Source organism: Ictalurus furcatus, chromosome 5 (assembly GCF_023375685.1).
Source record: "Ictalurus furcatus strain D&B chromosome 5, Billie_1.0, whole genome shotgun sequence".
Lineage (NCBI taxonomy): Eukaryota > Metazoa > Chordata > Actinopteri > Siluriformes > Ictaluridae > Ictalurus > Ictalurus furcatus.
In genome coordinates this window covers 3,988,805-4,008,752 of record NC_071259.1, presented here as the reverse complement: position 1 = coordinate 4,008,752, position 19,948 = coordinate 3,988,805, and the positions used below count along the sequence as shown (strand labels likewise).

Here is a 19,948-nt window from a genome sequence, read left to right as displayed (position 1 = left end):
TATTGTCATGTTAGCAAAATATTTGATACATAAATATAGAACTAAAAAAAAAAACTACACTGTTTTTGGTTTTGGGTTTGTTTTTGGGTTTTCGTGCACTTTTTAATGTTAATAAAGTGGAAAAATAGCTCTAGGGTTAAAAAAAAATGACAGAAAAGAACAAAGGTAAGTAACTTATTGTGACTTGGGTATTGCCATCACATCTCATTCCCCCCCCCCCCCCCACCCCCCATTTAAACATATTTAAATATGCATTTATTAAAATTTTCTTATTATTTGATCATTCTATTCTTATACTGTGAATTTAGTGTGCTTTGTATTTTTTTCTACCTTCGACTCTAGTTCATGATTGTATATTTCTTACTATCGTAATAAAAATAATACATATAAAATATTAGTATTATATATACTTTCATGTACTTATTTCAGAATGATCAATAAACGACAAGGGTGCTGATGCTGGTAGGGATGGGTGTGGTAGCTGTGACCACTCTGTGACTGACAACAAAACCATCCAATAAACTAACAACAAAACAAAACGTCAACGGTGCATTACCAATCAGAGGCTTCGATGACGCCTGGAACACGCCCCTAATATCTTTGACAGCTGCTCCAGGAAGGACGCTGAGGAAGTGAATTATTATTTTTTTGTTGTTAAATAAACCGTTTCATTTCCTTATAATGACACGAATAAAGCTGTGATTAGACTGACATTAAGAAAAACATCATTTTGAATTTAGGTAAGTTAACTAAATAGCTATTGTCCTGCTCGCTAATTAATTAGCTCGCTAGCCAACGTTTTGTTTTGCTGTATACCGAACGGCTGATCACTCACTACGTAGGCGCACTTACTTAGAGGGCTTTAACGCCATATCTAGTGCACTTTATTTCCAAGTTACAGCTATTTGAGATTCGGTGTTGCAGGTATTTCCCTACCGCTCTCTGTTAGCTAGCTAGCCGGCTAATTATCAGTATTTGTTTTACACCATAGCCGTCTTGGATAATTTGCATTACAGGGCAACTAGTTTACTCTTACCTAAAGGTTATGGGTTTTGATTTTATAGCTATATAGTGCAGTAACATGTACTACCTGCTGCATCTGTCAGCACATCTGTAAACATGTGGAATTTGATATTTTAGATGGTAATGACAAGCATGAGTATGGTTCTGCTGTAGAAATCCTTCAGAAAACTATTTTATTTACATCAGATGTAGTGAGGGAGGGCTCAAGGTAAAACTATTACACGAAATAAACAAATATGGGGCTACAAAGGTTGCCTTTGTGACCTCTGACCTTTGACCCTCCGCACCAGGCCTTTAATTTATTCAGGCAGGTATGTTTTAACCATTCAGGAGTTATTTCTCATTAAATGGAAAACTACGTACCCCAGTTCTCTTGACATAGGTTGATTCGTTGATTCATTGACTGATTCATTTATCCATCTTGTGATTCATTGATTCATAGGGCGCTTCCCAAAACTCTCATTTATGTCTCCTTGATTCCTCAATCGGACCACGTTCAGCCCAAGACCCTGGGAACTGATTGGTGTCCGCCATCTTTAAGAGATCAAGGAACGAGGACGGAGGAGGCTTCTAGAGTGAGGATACACAGGTGCTTCCTACGTGGAAGTTTGTTGTTGTTGTTGTTGTTGTTGTTGATGTTATAGCATGTGATGTAAATGCCCCACCTCTCTAAAAAAAAAAACCCCAACAACCTCCAAACAAATGACGTCAGTAATAATAAGAACGACAGATAACAAATGTATAATCTTAATTTTTGTAAACAGTTGGGGAATTAATAGAAGTCAGTTGGTTGAATCTTGCTTACGGTATTGTTGTACAGTTATTAGAGCTGGGAAACACGTGATTCAGTCATTTACTAAAGTCACTTTAAAGTCATGTTTAATTTGGTCTCAATTCATTTTGTCCTCTCTGTTTTTGATTCATTTATTGATTCATTGAATAATTCATTCGTTCATTTATCGATTCATTAATTGATTCAGTCATTCAGCGGTTCGTTCATCATGTCGTTCATTGTTTGATTGATTCGTCGATTCATTCATCCATCCAAAAACGAGGTCGGCTCCAAACATAGTTGCTTACCTCTCTCACCGTTGCTTTGTTTTATGAACAAAGCGTGAAATGATTTATTTTCTGTACGTTTTACTCTTTAATTTAACGTCTGTCTTGCTTCTGCACCTGCTCACCTGTCTCACACTTGCTCTTATACATGCTCTTATACATCCCTCGTTTTTCTCTTTCTCCACTTTTCTTTACACGCATAAAGTAAAGCTTGTAATAGTATCGTTCTTATTGTGTACGGTTGACTTTGTTATTTACGCACAGACACGTATCAGGGCTTCATGATAATCACTACATTATGATCGCAATTATTTTGCTCAAATGTAAAGTCATGAATTTGTGATCGAAGTTATTGTAGTGAACGCAGGAATAAAAAAATTCTGATCTTTTTAAATGAACAGAAAGACACTTTTCAAGCGTTCTTTGCGTTCACACTGTTTGAATTCACATTTATTGATTGTATCTTTAAAATTCTAGATATAAAGACCTATCTGAGACTGTATATTTTATTTTCATTTTTGTTTAATAGTTTGAATTGGAGGTCAGCCTTTTTATGATACGCCTGTGCAGTAAATGAATCGTGGAATGATGAAGAACCTGTAGGACAACTATAAAATGCTGTTTCGCTTTCACGCCTGCACCTACACCCGGGTAAACAATTTTTAGGATCCCTGAAGGAAGTGTTTATCTTTTTCAAATTGATGTCATCGTCCACATACAGAATAATGAAATAAAAGAAAAGAAAACACACCTATAGTAGAAACCCAATACACAACATAGATCACCGATTAAACAGACATTTTGAGGTATTGCATATTCTCTCTCCCTCTCTCTCTCTCTCTCTCTCAGAGATGGAGACTTTAATCCCCATCATTAACCGGCTGCAGGAGGTCTTTCTCACCGTCGGAGCCGAGGTCATTCAGCTCCCTCAGATCGTCGTAGTTGGCTCACAGGTCAGTCCAACATGGCGACCCAGTGGCTTCATGTCTCTCTGTACAGAGCGACATCGGCTGCTATATATACCGTTTAGCCATAACATTAAAACCACTGACAGGTGAAGTGCATAGCATTGATTATGTTCTTACAGTGGCACCTGTCAAGGGGTGGGATATATTAGACAGCAAGTGAACAGTCAGTTCGTAAGGATCTGAGCGACTCTGACAAGGGCCAAATTGTGATGGCTAGACGACCGGGTCAGATCATCTCCAAAACAGTAGGTCTTGCGGGGTGTTCCCGGTATGCAGTACCTACCAAAAGTGGTCCGAGGAAGGAGAACCGGTGAACTGGTGATGGGGTTATCTGTGCACAAGACTCATTGATTCGCATGGGGACCGAAGGCTAGCCGGTCTGATTCGATCTCACAGAAGAGCTACTGTAGCACAAACTGCTGAAAAGGTTAACGCAGGCTATGATAGATAGATATCAGAACAGACCGTGCATCACAGCTTGCTGTGTATGGGGCTGTGTGGCTGGAGACCAGTCAGAGTGCCCATGTTGACCCCTGTCCACCACCGAAAGTACCTACAATGGGCACGTGAGCATCAGAACTGGACCATGGAGCAATTGAAGAAGGTGGCCTGGTCTGATGAATCACGTTTTCTTTTACATCGTGTGGACGGACGAGAGCGCGTGTGTTGCTTACCGGGGGAAGATATGGCACCAGGATGCAATATGGGGGAAAAAGGCAAGCTGGCGGAGGAAGAACGATGCTCTGGGCAATGTTCTGCTGGGAAACCAGGAACGGTTTGCGGAACATTGAGGAACAAGAGTTCAAGGTGTTGACTTGGCATCCAAATTCCCCAGATCTCAATCCGATCGAGTTTCTGTGGGACGTCCTGGACAAACAAGTCCAATCCGTGGAGGCCACACCTCACAACTTACACAATTTAAAAGATCTCCTGCTAACGTCTTGGTGCCAGATACCACAGCACAACTTCAGAGGTCTTGTGGAGTCCATGCCTCGATGGGTCAGAGCTGTTTTGGCAGCGCATTATTAGGCAGGTGGTTTTAATGTTATGGCTGACCGGTGTAGGTCTGATGTAACTATGAGTAATATGCAGTACAAATCATGCCACAGGAAACACATTTAGATTCAGATTGTATTTGTGTTATACAGATTTTCCATGTTGTGTATCTGATTGCCTCCACAGAGCAGTGGGAAGAGTTCTGTGCTGGAAAGTCTGGTCGGACGAGATTTTTTACCCCGTGGTTCAGGAATAGTCACGCGGCGCCCTCTAGTGTTGCAGCTTGTCAACGTCCCGGCACTGGAGGAGCGCCGGAAACAGGAGAATGGTAACTACATGCTGCTCTGTTCAGTATATCTGTGTAACCTATAGCAACATCAGAGTATAAAATACTAATAACTACTGCAGATCTTTTATAACACCAAAAAAAAACAAACAATAAAAATATCCTGAACTTCCTGGATCTGCTTCAAGCACCATCTCTTGAAACATGTGATTCCCAATGCAAGGACTTTTGGGGGCAAAAAGGGTCGAAAGTGCTGTGAAAATTCGAGTTAAATATCATTAACCAGAATACATAAGGGCTACCGTGGACAAGTAAATAAAATCAAGTCCGAAACACTAACGTTCCTGATTAAAAACATGATATGCAGAATTTCCATATTTTGCGTAGAACAAAAGCATAGGTAGTAAAGTTACTACCTATTTGTTTAAGGCACAAAAGTCCCGTTGAATTCTTGAATCTGATTGGTCAGAAGGCAAACCGCAGGTTTCACAGGTATCAGTGTTTTCGTTCTGATACATTATCGTCTCCATAGTAACAGCTCGTACGGTGGACGCTCTACATAATCGAAGCTTAATAAAAACATGTTATTTAATAAATTAAAAAAATCATCGATACGGTGCAGTTTTCCATGAGGAAACGTTTATGTGGTATTTATGGAAGGAGTCTCCGGTGTCGGAGATATCGCTGGAAGTTTTCCGCCATGGGAAAGCCTTCAGGACGGGGGACGTATCGGTTTCTCGCTAACACGACGAGCTGAATTTGATGTATTAATAAGTTCAGGAGAGATAAAAGTGAGAGGCTGGAGGGGAACGAGTGTCTATAGCTGCTGTACCATAGGTACTAACAGGAACTAGCTTGTTTTGCGGAGTTAATTAAAAGTCACATGTTTTTCTTTTTTAAAGTAACTACGCAACACCATGTTCCTCGTGGTTAACGTGGTTAAATCAAATAAATATTTCGTTAGTACCCGTTTGTTTTTTTGTTTGTTTTTTTTTAATCACGTCTCCTTCTTTCTCTGTAATGTGTGAAAGTACCCGTTGTAGAATTGTAGATATTTCTGTACCTTCTATTAACATCTGCCTGGATTGTACTTTCTGTCTTCTTACTATTTCACAGAAAATGGGACAAAAGCAAGCTCTCAGTGCAGCTTTCCAGGTCTCTGTGTGTAAATAACTCTTTAAACTGCATGCACTCTTCCTGTCTGTTCCTCAGTTTCACGTCATGTACTCATTGTGTTTGCGTCTGTCGTTAATCAGAGCCATTTTCTGTCCCGTGTCCCTTCCACGAGATAGAAATAAACCACCTTTCTTTTACTTTCATTTTTAATCCACTTACGTCCACTTTTCTATGATTTCATTCATTCATTCGTTCATTATTTAATTTCAGAATGGCTGTATTATATGGGTCACATCTCTATTATATCATTCTAATGATGAAAGACTCGTTGTTGCGCAAAGACAAGTGAATGAAAATTGAATTGGAGTCGTGACTGAGCAGTTTTCTTGTTCATCTCATTAGAAAGCCTCGTGAAAAAGCCACCATTATCCCCACAGTGTTCTTTCATAAGCACGCTAAATGCTTATTAACACGTCCTTCTTTTAATTCTCATTACAGGAATCAAAGCTGAGGAGTGGGGAACCTTCCTTCACTGCAAACACCAGGTATTTAGCGCTTGTTTTTTTTCCCCCCACCACCACCACCACCACCACGCTAGAAATGTGCGTGAATAATGACGCTGAGCCGACGTGATTGTTCGTGTTGTTGACAGGTTTTTACGGATTTCACCGAAATTCGAAATGAAATCGAGGAGGAGACTGACCGCATCGCTAACAACAAGGTACTGAGGTACATGTAAATCTGTAAACGTATGGGCACAGGAACAGCGACTTTTCATTCGCCCGCTTAAGTCAATATTTGTGAAATTCCTTCACTTAAACATCACAAAAACACCATGTTTTACATTTCCAGCCATATTGCAGCATGGCTCTGATCGATTATCCCTCTTTTCTCAGCTTCAGAATGGCTTAGTTTTCTCCCATAGACATCTCTCTGGTCTTCATGTTGGTTTATCCTTTTTAACAACAAATGCAGTCCTCACAGGCGACCCCTAGAGCTCAGACCGAGAGTCGACATTCACTCAGAGCTATTAATTCTTTAAACAATCAGTTTAACAACGCACCCCTGGGCAACACCTGTCAGTTACATGTTCCAATATTTTTGATCACTTGAAAAAAAATGGGTGGGTTCAAACTAACGGTGCCGTGTTCTAAGTTTATGTTTAACACATCTAGATGTAAATGTGAGGAAATGAAAGCTTTAATTCTGATCCGTCATCTCACGTTCATCTTTTGATCTCAAACCCAAATCCCAAGTCTGCAGTGTATAGCGGGTGGGTGGGGGGGGGAGAAAAAAAAAAGAATTCCCCTTGCTGTTCCAATACTTTCAGAGGGGACTGTATATAATTTCAAACATTTTTTCTCTCACTTTTCTGGATATGGATCCACACGACTGTGATATTTGTAAACGTATTTGAATAATTCTCTACATTCTTTGGAAAACTATGATAATAGATGTGTACACTCTCACAGAGGCTAAGCTTGCGAAAGTCATGTGACATTCGAGTGTCAAATCCATAATGCTGGAATCGGAGTCCTTGTTAAGGCCTCTCGTAACTTCTCTTTTTGTTTAAATGAATTTTATATATGTGCATGTGTAGGGTATCAGCGCAGAACCCATCCACCTGAAGATTTACTCCCCTAACGTTCTAAACCTCACCTTGGTCGACTTGCCTGGAATCACCAAGGTAACCACAGACGCTTTTTTCCCTTTTTGCACATTATTTTTATTTTTATCACACGTTTTATTACGTTAACGCCTGTAAGGCTTGATTTCAGCATTTCACACCTATTTTTTTTTTCTTTGCTCAGGTGCCAGTTGGTGACCAGCCAGAAGATATTGAGACTCAGGTTCAGGAGATGATCCTGTCCTTCATCTCCAACCCTAACTCCCTGATTCTGTGTGTATCTCCGGCTAACTCAGACCTGGCCACTTCAGACGCACTAAAACTGGCCCGTGAGGTCGACCCTGATGGTGAGAGAGAGCCCTCATGTCTCCTCATGTCTCTGGTATTCTGTCTGTGTTGGGTTCATTGTTTATAGAGCTTGTTTAAATTTGTATATACGTATGTATGTATATGTACATGTATGTGTGTATATATATCTCACAAGTTCCATGATATTTCAGAAATGTGTATTAAGGCATAATTCCTCACATTGTCGATATTTTATCATCATATCGTCCAGCCCTATTGCACACTGTCTTTATAGATACATGTATCTGACTCTGTGTGTGTGTGTTTTGCCAGGTCGGAGAACTCTGCTCGTCGTGAGTAAACTCGATCTGATGGATGCTGGGACGGACGCACTGGAGGTTCTGCTTGGACGCATCATTCCTGTCAGGCTCGGCATCATTGGCGTGGTCAACAGGTCAGAGTCCAATCACGGTCCAGAGATAAAATATCTCAATATTTGCACTGTGAAACATTATTATAATCGGCTGTTCCAGCATTACCAACAGCTCCTGAAAATACCTTAGGGGATAAGCCAGGCTTTTATAAACCTGTCTTTTGCCTTGCAGCTGAAACTATTATCAGAGCTACTCTTCTAGAAAATTACTCTGCACTTTAAGAACAATCAGATTTGATATTGTGTATACACAGTTTTTATTACTTCTACATGACTTTGAATACGTGCGCTGTGGTTTCTGCCCTTGTTATGAAATCTGGTTTCATTTAAATGAAAAAGCCACGACCAAAATATGAGCAGTGATACTCAGAATATGGTTATTGTCAACCGAGACAAAAATCCAAATACATCTCTTGTATGGTATTGGAGGGGGACGTGTATGTACCTTTACCCCCTGTGTGCAAGTTACTATGCATTCTTAGTCTAGCTTAGTAGTATACAGTAATGTATACAGTAGCTTATTGATGAGTCCATTTGGTATAAGATAAGTTTTCCTCTTTTTGCCCAATGAGTGAGAAATTGCTAATCTGTCAGTGCAGAGGAACTTTCCAGTCTACTTTGGACTAAAATTTTACTTGCGTTACAAGCTGGGAGAGACGCCTTCCTAGAGCAGACACAAAACCAAAATGGGATTTTTCCATGGCTAGGATGACAATATAATTGGACATTGCATGTTTTATTTGAAGGCAGAAGTGAGCTACTGTATTTGTGACCCAAATCCCATCAAGTAGTAGCTTTCCTTTTCCACCAGTGGGCAGTATTTCAACATGATCTTATTTGATATTTTTTGTATGTATATGTACAGGTATTTATTAACTTTTTTTTGGTGATCTGGGTGAAAAAATCGTAATAAACTAATCTTTGCTTGCCACGATGCGTATCACGATATATAATTTAGCTAACAAACCGTCTGAAAAGCAGTGGTAAAGTAAACCAAAAAAACAAATAATAAAAAAAAACGTTAAACTGACTTTGATGGTACGATTCTTTCAAGTGTTTCTTTTTTTTTTTTAAATTATGTCAAATGAATGGCATCCATTCAGTACCATTTAATTTGTAATTTTAACAGTAAAAAAAAAATACATTACCATACCAACGATATCTCAGAAAAGTGTAGTCATTTATCACAATATCGATATTATATTGAAATATCGCCCAGCTCTAGTTCAGGTTCAATTATGTAGTCTTTTCAATGGACAGCTTACTAAAAGAATTAAGAAAAGAAGCAACAAAAAGAAAAGCGTGGCAGTTCTTTTCTTTCTCAGGAGCCAGCATGACTTGAACACTCAGAAAAGTGTAGCAGATGCGTGCCGTGACGAGCAGGCGTTCCTGCAGCGCTACTATCCGTCTTTAGCGTCACGCTGTGGCTCACGCCACCTGGCACGCACGCTGAGCCGTCTGCTCATGCACCACATCCGCGAGTGTCTGCCCGAGTTAAAGGCACGCGTGACGACGCTGAGTGCCCAGTTCCAGGCGCGTCTGAGCAGCTACGGGCAGCCAGTGGAAGACTACAGCGCCACCCTGCTGCAGATCGTCACCAAGTTTGCTTCGGACTACTGCAACACCATCGAGGGCACGGCCCGACACATCCAGACCTCTGAGCTGTGAGTGTCTTCATCACACATCCCCAAATCTGTGAACCGAACCTGCGTGTCCAGAAAATGCCCAACAAAGAACTCGTATACATTTTACCGTAGTAGAGTGTAAAGTATTGAATTCGTGATTGTGTACCACCCCTGTTCCAAAAAAGTTGGGACGCTGTGTAAAAACAAAATGCAATGCTTTGCAAGTCTCATAAACCAATATGTTATTCATGATAGAACATGGAAAACATATCAAATGTTTAAACTGAGGAAATATATAAAAAAAAAATAAGGTCATTTTGAATTTGATAGCCGCAATACATCTCAAAAAAGTTGGGTCGGGGGCTGGAAAAGTAAGTGTTCGTAAAAAGAAACAGCTGGAGGTTAATTGTGAACAGGTCAGTAATATGATTGGGTATAAAAAGAGGATCTTAGAGAGGCAGAATCTTTCAGAAGTAAAGATGGGCAGAGGTTCACCAATCTGTTTCTGAGCCCATGCAGTGATTTCCATTACAGAATCCTGCCTGTTTTTAATGCAGTGCCGCCTGAGGGCCCGAAGATCACGGGCATGCGGTATTGATTTGCACCCTTGTCTCTTGCGCACAGAGATTTCTACAGATTCTCAGACTTTTTGGATGATATTATGTACTGTAGATGATGAAATATTAAGTCTTCTCAATTTTACGTTGAGGAACATTATTCTGAAATCGTTCCACAAATTGTAGACGCAGTTTTTCGCTGATTTCTGCCCATCTTTACTTCTGAAAGACTCCGCCTCTCTAAGATCCTCTTTTTTTTTTTTTATACCCAATCATCTTACTGACCTGTTCACAATTAACCTCCAGCTGTTTCTTTTTACTAACACTTACATTTCCAGACTTTTGTTGACCCCGTCCCAACTTCTTCTGAGACGTGTTGCGGCCATCGAATTCAAAATGACCTTATTATTTTTCTTAAAACGGTACATTCCCTCAGTTTAAACATTTGATATATGTTTTCTACGTTCTACTGCGAATAACATACGGGTTTACGAGATTCGCAAATCATTGCATTCTGTTTTTATTGACATTTTACACAGCGTCCCAACTTTTTTGGAATTGGGGTTGTATGCAGTATGACGCTTAAATTTGTCTGGCATTGCCTTAGGTTTTTAATTCATTTCGGAAGCACACACCTCTCGATCGCCCTGCGAAAAATGTCTTCTTTTTACCTTTTTTTTTTAAAGGAAATTTCGGAAAAATACGAGGACAGGGTGGCGTGAAACGAAGTTACTGTTACCCCAACGTTGACTATTTTATATAACAACATGCCCTTAAGTCTTTTTGTTCCTTTTTATACCACAGCAGTTTGTCAACATTTACAATAATGTTTTTATTAAAGAACGTTGTAGAACTTCTCCAAAACAACGTATCGCTTACATTCTAGCAGCTGCCTTATTAAACATATTAAAGATCTGCCACCTGCAGTCATGTTGCTCATATATCCGTGAGTGGAGCGTCCCACTGAGCCGCTTTTCTTCGCTTGAGAGTCAGGACAGATATGGAAAGCCACACATTTCCTCTGTGCAGCTGAGCGAAAATGACGGGCAGCTAATTAGCTGGAGTACCGAGCTCATTATGTCCACTCAGGGAAGGAAATATGACTCCAGCCTGTAGTGCGCTTCCACTCAGCCTATTCTTGTGCGAAGTGTATAACTGCTCTGTAAGTGCTGTCTGTTGCCACAATCTACCACTCAGGCTGTCTTTTGTGCGTCTTCGACAGATGCGGCGGCGCTCGGATCTGTTATATATTCCACGAGACGTTTGGCCGAACCCTGCAGTCCATCGACCCGCTGGGAGGACTCACCGAGCTGGACGTCCTCACGGCCATCCGAAACGCCACGGTAACGCGTGTGTTCTTTCTTTCAAAAAGTCCATCTTCTGGGTCATATGCTGTGTATTGTACGTTCTGAAAACCGGATCGTGGCTGAAACGGTACAGCGTGAGCCCGAGTTCACGGAACGTCACGTATCGGAGAACGATTAACGCGCGAGCCTTGTATTATGAGACTTTCAGCTTTCTTAAAAACGACGGGACAAAACAACCGCGGTGCAAATTTTCACCCCAGTTAGTGCACTCCGATTAAATTCACCGAAAGGATTTAATTATAGAAAGGTGATTAACGCGGCCCTAGGTGTCTGAACCACCTCGTCCAGGTGCATGCTGGGTAACACGTCGTTTGTGGCGCAGGGTCCACGGCCAGCGCTGTTTGTTTCTGAGGTGAGCTTTGAGCTGCTGGTGAAGAAGCAGATTAAGAGACTGGAGGAGCCGAGCCTGCGCTGCGTGGAGCTCGTCCACGAGGAGCTGCAGAGGATCATCCAGCACTGCTCGTCCCACAGTACACAGGTAAAACACACACACGTCATAAAATATTGTCGCCTAGTCACTATCCTTCCTAAGGACTTGTTCTTATTAATCCATAATTCAGCAATATAGAAAATTCGGCTGCAAGTCCAGACGGAAATTGAGCAGGAGGTGTGTAATTGGCTTTGTATATAATGTCTACCATTTAACCTTGGCGTGTACGATGTGAAAGACAGATACGCTTCACGCTGACTTTATTATTAAGACACTTATTATTAAGTAGCGCTCACATCTGACTTTTGCCTCTTTTGATTTTTCGTCTCAGCAACGTTTTCGCATCTGTACTGTATACACGTCCTCAGAAACACATTAGTGTAGCATCTCTAAGCCAAACATTTTTTTTTTTTTTACCCGCACCGTGTAAGATGTAAATAATAACATAAATAATTCAACACCGTATCGCGTCGTTTATAACGATATCGTAATAATTTTGTGCCTCCGACTCATCTGAGTCACACGACTCGCATTGGCATCTCGCTCAGACACGGCTAATCGTATTCACGCCGTAGACTTTTCATTCATATTCCGCTCATCATCACTTCCTTATCTTTTATTTTATTTTTCCTCCTCCCGTCTGTGTTTGCACTCATTACACATTATCACGCTCCTGTTTCCTGGTTTACGATTCAGCGTCAATATTTTTAGAATGAGGATACAGGTGTGTAGGTAGCGATAACGACTCATATTGGGTAATGGATCGTAATGGATCTCGGGGGGTGGGGCGGGGGAGGGGAGTGTAGCTCACGTATTAAATAATGGCCTGATTTATCTTCGGTGTGTAGAAGAAGACTAGTGTTGAGTCTACAAATTGTGTGTGTGTGTATGTGGATGTGTGTGTGTTCACAGGAACTGTTGCGCTTTCCCAAACTGCATGAGTCAATAGTAGAGGTGGTGACCAGTTTACTCAGGAAACGTCTTCCAATCACCAATGAAATGGTACGAACCAGGATTCTCACACACACACACACACACACACACACACACACACACAAGTGCTGGTGTTTTTTTTAGAACTGCGATTGTTGGCTTTGTGTGTGTGTGTGGGCATGTTTTTATGTCTTGATGGGGACCAAATGTTTCCATATGTAGAGGAGTATCTGATAGTTTTGACTTGTGGGGACATTTTGGATTGTCCCCACAATGAAAACTGTAAAAAGTGTAAAAGTGTGTGTGTATGTGTGTGTGTGTGGGTATTTCTGTTTCAGGTCCATAATCTAGTGGCAATAGAACTTGCGTACATCAACACTAAGCACCCAGACTTCACAGATGCTGCACAAGTGTCTGCTTCTGTCAACAGCCAACAGGTACTTGCACACACGTGCACACACACACACACAAATACAGATATAAGGCCACATACTAGAGGTCGACTGACTATTGGCAAAAATCCACACCGATAGTTTGTCCCAGTTGCGTCCGTTGCAGAAGCGATTGAGAAAGGTCCGCTGTCATTATACAGTACGAGAGCGGCCTCTAGAGGCGAAATAAAAACTATCACTGACTAATTTTGTTGTGTTATTTGAAGTGTTTTTTGTGTCATTTTGGACGTCTCTATTTTTTTTATTTGTTATTTGGAGTGTTACTTTTTGGTTGAGTTCGGATGTGTATCTCCTGTTTACTTTAGTAGTTATTGATAATGAATATATATATTAATATTTATATATTTATTTCAATTAAAAAGGTACAGTACATTTTCGTGGTGCAGTCAGTACTGTTTATTTTTGTAATAAAGTTCAGCAATATTTTACTCTGAGCGTTATGTTTTCATTCGGTATCACTTTTAAAAACCATCGGTTGATTAACGGATTATCGGCAGGTGCCGCCCAACTTAGTGATCGATATCGGTAAACTATCCACTATCGGTCGACCGCTACCACACACACACACACACACACACACCCAGTCATGTCTATTTCATTTTCTTTCATACTGTATGTACACAAATGTAACATAACAGTCATATGGTAAAAATGCAAAAATAACCATACGTCATGCATTGATCCCCAGACTGAGTCACTAGATGGAGGAAAGCGCTGGAAGAACGATAAGATGTTGTCGGAGGAAAAAGGCTCAGTGCCTGGATTTGGAAGCCCTACCAAAGCAGTCAACCTATTGGACACGGTAAGAAAAAACCCATCCTAGATCTAATTCCCTTTAGTGTCCTTATTTATAAAGTACATCACAGGTCTCAAAGGGATAGGGGTCACTTTGTCGGTACACAATTACTGACCAGGTAGGTGTACTTATAAAGAAACGGCAACTTAACATTTATTTCTACAGCACATTTAACAACAACACAAGTTGACCAACGTGCTTTACACTCCCCATACACACATACAATAAAACACAGATATACTCATCACTATTCAGGTTCCATGCTTCTAATGACAATTATATGCAACAGAGTAGAGATGCGTCTTCAACGTAGATTTAAAACATTCAATCGGGTCACAGGATCTAATGCTGGAAATATATTCTGGAGCAAATCCGGGTAAACCTTTCAAAATCATTAGCGAGACCTTGTATTGCACTCTAAAATCAACAGGAAGCCAGTGCAGAGAAGCTAGCACTGGAGACATACTGGAGCATTTCCTCATGCCATTTCCTCATGCCTCTTGCATTTTGCACCAACTGCATCCGGAAAAGCACGTTCTTAGATAACCCTAGATATAAAGAATGACCGTAATCCCGTCTGGATGAAATAAAAGCACGAATCACGGTTTCCATGTCATCGATAGACAAGATGCTTTTCAGTTCGGCAATGCCCCTCAGTTGAAAAAAACAAAACAAAACAAAAAAACCTGCCTATAACCACGGCATTAATTTTTGAATCAATAATCACACCAAGGTTCATCACCTGCATGTTAACACTGTTTGCTAAATGGCCAAGATGTAGAGAACGCTGTTTGGCCAAAAACCACTACTTCAGATTTTGACTCGTTAAGCTGCAGGAAGCTGGATGCCATCCACACCTTTATTTCATCCAAACAATCAAGCAGAGATGTAAGATTGGAGTTATCATTACATTTCAGAGGTAGATACAACTGGGTGCCGTCTGCAGAACAATGATTATGCCACGTTGTATTTTTGACAGATTAATCCCAAAGGGAGCATATAGAGAGAAAACAGCACAGGACCGAGACAGGAACCTTGAGGAACCCCAGACGAGATAGGCCTTGAGGAGGAAATCGAGCTCCCTAATTCCACAGCAAAGGTTCTCCTATATAAATAGGATGTGAACCTCTTTTTATTTTTTTTAAATTTTTTTTGCACTGAGCTCAAGAAGCACTAAAACAGCACCTTTCACAGAATCTACCAACAACAACAAATCCATTAGTCACTTTAAGAAGGGCCGTTTCTGTACTATGTTGAGACACCTTCTCCATTATTTTCGCTATTAAAAAGGGCAATTTTATGATCGGGCTATAATTATTTAACACCGATGGGTCCAAATGAGTTTTTCTTTTAAAAGAGGCTGCACCAGGGCGTGCTTAAAATAGGATAGGACCAACCCCCCTGTCAAACTCTGATTCACTATAGACAGCATCGTGAAACCCACCACATCCCAGACCCGAGTTAACAAACGGGGCGGAATAATATCGAGCCAACAATAAGATGGTTTAAAGAGGTAAGATGAAATAAACAGGCTCAAACATAAGTAGATGGACAGAGGTAAGAGAGTCCGGAGAGGCTTGAAGACGACCAAGATCCAGGACAGAATTAGAGATGCTAGCTCTAGTAGCAGTAATCGTATCCTTAAAAAAAAAAAAATTGCAGCAGGTTTTCACAAGTTCTCCCAGAGTAATCAACAACAGTGGGACATACAGGATTCAGGACTGTATTTGTTACCCGAAATAAAATTTTCAGACTATGATGGGTTTGAGAGATTAGGTCAGAAAAACACCTCGCTTTGACCGATTTAACCAACCGTTGATGTGAAACCATACAATCTCTGAGTGTCTCGTACGAGACCGGGAAACTGTATATCATTGTAAATGGGACATTTACTGTGCAGTTCGGACGTGACTGATTGATAGATTTGTTTCGTATCCTGCAGGCCCTGCCGATCTCTCGAAAGCTGAGTGCACGTGAGCAGCGGGACTGCGAGGTCATCCAGCGCCTCATCAAGTGCTACTTCCTCATTGTGCGCAAGAACATCCAGGACAGGTCAGAGGGCAAAGGTCAAGCCGAATCAGTATATTACGTCTGACGAATAGTGCGGACACCTAAGTCTAAACCTATATATATATATATATATATATATATATATATATATATATATATATATATATATATATATAAACTATTAATAAAACGATTTACAGGATTAACATCATGTATTTTCTGGTAAATATTCAGTATAGAATCAGAATCTGACTTGCATGGAAAGAGAAACTGTATGGATTTATAGAAATGTTTAAAAAACAAAAAAACAAAAAACAGTTTATGTGCATGATGTTCAAGCTTTGGTTACAGCAACATGAATCATATGACAAACGCTCTCACACTGTATGAGTATTTCCAAAGCTAAATGTCACGTCTGTGGTCCTCTCCAGGCAGCGCCCCTGTAATTTGTGCCAGTGGCAGGACTGTTACTAGAACAGGAATGATGTCCTATTTACACCAGCTTTACTTAAACGATGTTTAAAAGATGTATTATCGGACCGAAAGCCATCAGGCAATTTGTTCTTCGGTGGTTTAAGCCAGGCAGCTCTGAGATTTAAACTTACAACCTCCCGGTTACAGTATAGAACCTTAAACACTCAGCCTTGAAAAAAAAAAAATAATAAATTAATCATCCACTTACAGTACATTCAGTGTCTTGGATCACGGCCAGTCCTTTCTCTCTACCACTTGGTCATTCTTTCTCTCTCACTCTCTCTCTCTGTCTGCTCAGTGTGCCCAAAGCAGTGATGCACTTCCTGGTGAACTTTGTGAAGGAGCGTCTGCAGAGCGAGCTTGTGGGTCAGCTGTACAAGCAGCCTCTGCTGCAGGAGCTGCTCATTGAGTCTCAGGAAACGGCACAGCAGCGCACTGAGGTCGCCCACATGCTGGAGGTAAATGTGTAGTCAGTGACGTGTGTGTGTGTGTGTGTGTGTGTGTGTGTGTGCGTGCAGATAAGTGTAAGATAAATAAGGTGTAAAGAGGTTAATGAGCTACCTGAGGGAGAGGAGTTGGTGGTTATGCAAATGAGCTGCATAAGCTGTTACAATGTCCATTTCTGAACACAAACAATGAATGTGCGTATGAGGATTATATGCTACAAGACATACTTCTTATACTTGCGAGCCACAGTTTAGATTAGATGCCGACCCAGAAAGCGTATTTCACCAGACTGAACCAAGAACCAAGAGCAAGTGGCTTGAACCAAGGCGTTGATACAATCCATATTATTAGGAACACCTGTACACATGCTCATTTACGCAGTTATACGATCAGGCAATCGTGTGGCAGCAGCGCAATGTCTAAAATCCACACAGAAACAAGTCAAGAGCTTCAGTTCACATCAAACATCTGAATGGGAAGGGGGGGGATTAGGGGGGAGTGATCTCCGTGACTTTAACCAGCTTGGTTGCCAGATGGACTGGTTTGAGAATTTCAGAAATATCCTAAGATTTTCACACACAACATTCTCTAGAGTTTACACCGGATGGTGCGAAAAACAAAACAAAAAAAACCCCCATCCAATGAGCGGCGGTTCTGCAGGCAGAATAAAGGAGATAAGCACTCTCTACATCCACGGCATACAGGAAAGCATCTTCGAACCAATACACTCATGAGGACTGTTCTCAACGTCTCTGGTCATATGGGTTCTTCCACTTTAGTGTATCAATCAGAAATATGCATTTGATTCTGCTTCTTTTGTCTGGCTTTGTTTTCTAAGGCAAACGTCTGTGATTTTTCCTCCCTTGTCCCGTCTTTTGTCTTCTCAGGCGCTCCAGAAAGCCAACAACATTATCTCCGAGATCCGAGAGACCCACCTGTGGTAGCCAGATCTTCACGGCAGCGACACGTCGACGAGTGTGTGTGTTTACGTGTTCGTATGTGCGTACGTCCAATAGGTGTTTAAATGCCTCCCAGAGCAAGCACATCAAACGTACAGTCGGGTCCATAAGTATTTGGACAGCGACCCGATTTTCGTCATCTTTGCGTCCGTACACCACCGCAGTGGATTTGAAATCAAGATGTGATTGAAGTGTAGAGTTTCAGATTGAATTCGAGGGGTTTAACAACAACAACAACAACAACAACAAAAAAATGTTAGGAATTCCAGATATTTACAGCCAGGAATTACAGTCCCTCTATTTTCACAGGCTCAAAAGTATTTGGACAAACCGACATGCAGAACTATTCGGATTATTTTTTACACTTGGATGCAAATCGTTTGCAGTCAATGACCGCCTAAAGTCTGGAACCCATGGACATGGTGGTGTACCGAGGCAAAATAACGAAAATCGTGTCACTTTCCAAATACTTATGGACCTCACTGTATTTGTAACCACTCAATCTTTCAGGTACTTTCTGTTATTGCTGTGCAAACACAGCTGTCTTTTAAATATGTATTTGAGCATGTGTGTGTGTATGTGTGTGTATGTGTGTGTATGTGTGTGTATGTGTCTGTATGTGTGTGTGTGTGTGTGTGTGTGTGTGTGTGTGTGTGTGTGAAAGAAAGAGAGAGAGTCAGAGAACCGTAGGTCAGTATGACAAGCCTGCTTATTTTCCCCTGAATTAAGAGACACTCTGAAAATGCACTGAGCTTTAAGAGAAGCCCTTGAGCCGTAGATGCTTTCTGACGATCTCGAAAGAAAATGACTCAAACTTGAATTGTTTATCTGCTAGAATTTCTCAGAAAACACCAGACAGCTACAACCGCACTCAGAAGGTTTGTAGCGGACCGACCCATAATGACGAACACGGATTAAGTCCGTTGTTTTTGTTTTGCTTTCGTGAGTACCGGAGCATTTTTCAATCTAATATTGGATTTACCGCACCCGGAGCGTAAGTGTGATTACCACAGAATTCTGAGACGTTTTCCTGCACTGAGAAAATAATGGAAAAACGAATGGCTGGAAATAAACGTTGACTTGACTTGAGTTCAACAGGTTTAAGCGAACACGATTTCTGTTCGTTTCTAAGCATCGTCATCATTTCTAAGAATCATCTGCGGTAATCACACACGCTACAGAGGCGATATGTAGAGATTGAGGTTGAAACACTGGAGTATTTCTTTTAATCTAAGTTGTCGGTTTAAATCTGTAGTTAATATTTTTCAGTTACGGTCTTGTAGCGCGTCAAAAGTAAGGAATAAAACACACCAGGATGTGCTGTTAAATGCCTGAAATGTGTTTTATTCCTCTCATACCACAGCAGTTTGCTAATGATTACAGTTTTTAATTTATTATTGAACACCGCTTCATACTTTTTATCCGTTTATAGTTACCGCTAATGTCATGGAACGTGCACGAAACAGGTTAGTGCCTGTTATCACTTACAGTCCCCTCTGAAAGTATTGGAACAGAAAGGCCAATTATTTATATATATATATATATATATATATATATATATATATATATATATATATTGCTATGCACTGAAGATAACATTTGGGTTCAAGATCAAAAGACCAATATGAGATGATGAATCAGAATTTCAGCTTTCATTTCCTCATATTTTTTGGTGAGCAAAAGTAATGGAACAGATAGTCTTAAAGTTAATTAAAGCACTTAATGTTGTTTGTGGTTGCATATCCCTTGCTTGCAATAACTGCATCAAGCTCATGACCCACTGATATGACCAAACTGTTCCATTTTTCATTCGCATTGCTTTTACAGGCTTGTACTGCAGCTTCTTTCAGTTGTTGGTTTGGTACGTCAACTGCTGTTGTTTTCCTTGGATGACCCATTTTGTGTCTCTTGCTCAGTACATTCCAAATTGTTGCACTGGCTATTCCCAATGCTTGTGCAATGGTTCGGATCGATTTTCTCTCTTTTCCATAGCTTCAGAATGGCTTGCTTTTCTCCCACAGACAGCTCTCTGGTCTTCATGTCGGTTTATCCTTTTTAACAAGAAAGGCGAGACCTAGGGCTCAAACCGAGAGTACACACTC

The 19,948-nt window shown here is 40.8% G+C and overlaps 1 protein-coding gene across 5 annotated transcripts; it reads left to right on the top strand.

Annotated features, from left to right (window-relative positions):
• The first annotated feature begins 585 nt into the window (after positions 1–585).
• si:dkey-32e23.4 (dynamin-1-like protein) lies at positions 586–19,361 on the top strand. 5 transcript variants are annotated; one of them, XM_053624286.1, is made up of 19 exons: positions 613–740; positions 1,466–1,612; positions 2,612–2,733; positions 2,932–3,035; positions 4,233–4,374; positions 5,947–5,993; positions 6,101–6,169; positions 7,049–7,135; positions 7,260–7,422; positions 7,697–7,817; positions 9,122–9,460; positions 11,201–11,321; positions 11,668–11,823; positions 12,688–12,777; positions 13,047–13,145; positions 13,849–13,962; positions 15,899–16,008; positions 16,739–16,898; positions 17,775–19,361. In XM_053624286.1, exons 4-19 carry the CDS (start codon positions 2,934–2,936, stop codon positions 17,829–17,831), a joined length of 1,977 nt encoding a protein of 658 aa, XP_053480261.1. In that variant the 5' UTR covers positions 613–740; positions 1,466–1,612; positions 2,612–2,733; positions 2,932–2,933; the 3' UTR covers positions 17,832–19,361. The 5 variants fall into 5 exon arrangements, with proteins under 5 accessions (XP_053480263.1, XP_053480261.1, XP_053480262.1 ...); XM_053624287.1 differs by lacking the exon at positions 2,612–2,733 and having other exon boundaries at positions 1,466–1,598; XM_053624284.1 differs by lacking the exon at positions 2,612–2,733.
• Positions 19,362–19,948: the final 587 nt, after the last annotated feature.

Coding starts and splice junctions, on each gene's coding strand:
- si:dkey-32e23.4 (XM_053624288.1), top strand. CDS start 2,934: ATGGAGACTTTAATCCCCATCATTAACCGGCTGCAGGAGGTCTTTCTC. Junction 7,818..9,121: donor ATCATTGGCGTGGTCAACAG/GTCAGAGTCCAA, acceptor TTTCTTTCTCAG/GAGCCAGCATGACTTGAACA. Junction 9,461..11,200: donor CACATCCAGACCTCTGAGCT/GTGAGTGTCTTC, acceptor CGTCTTCGACAG/ATGCGGCGGCGCTCGGATCT.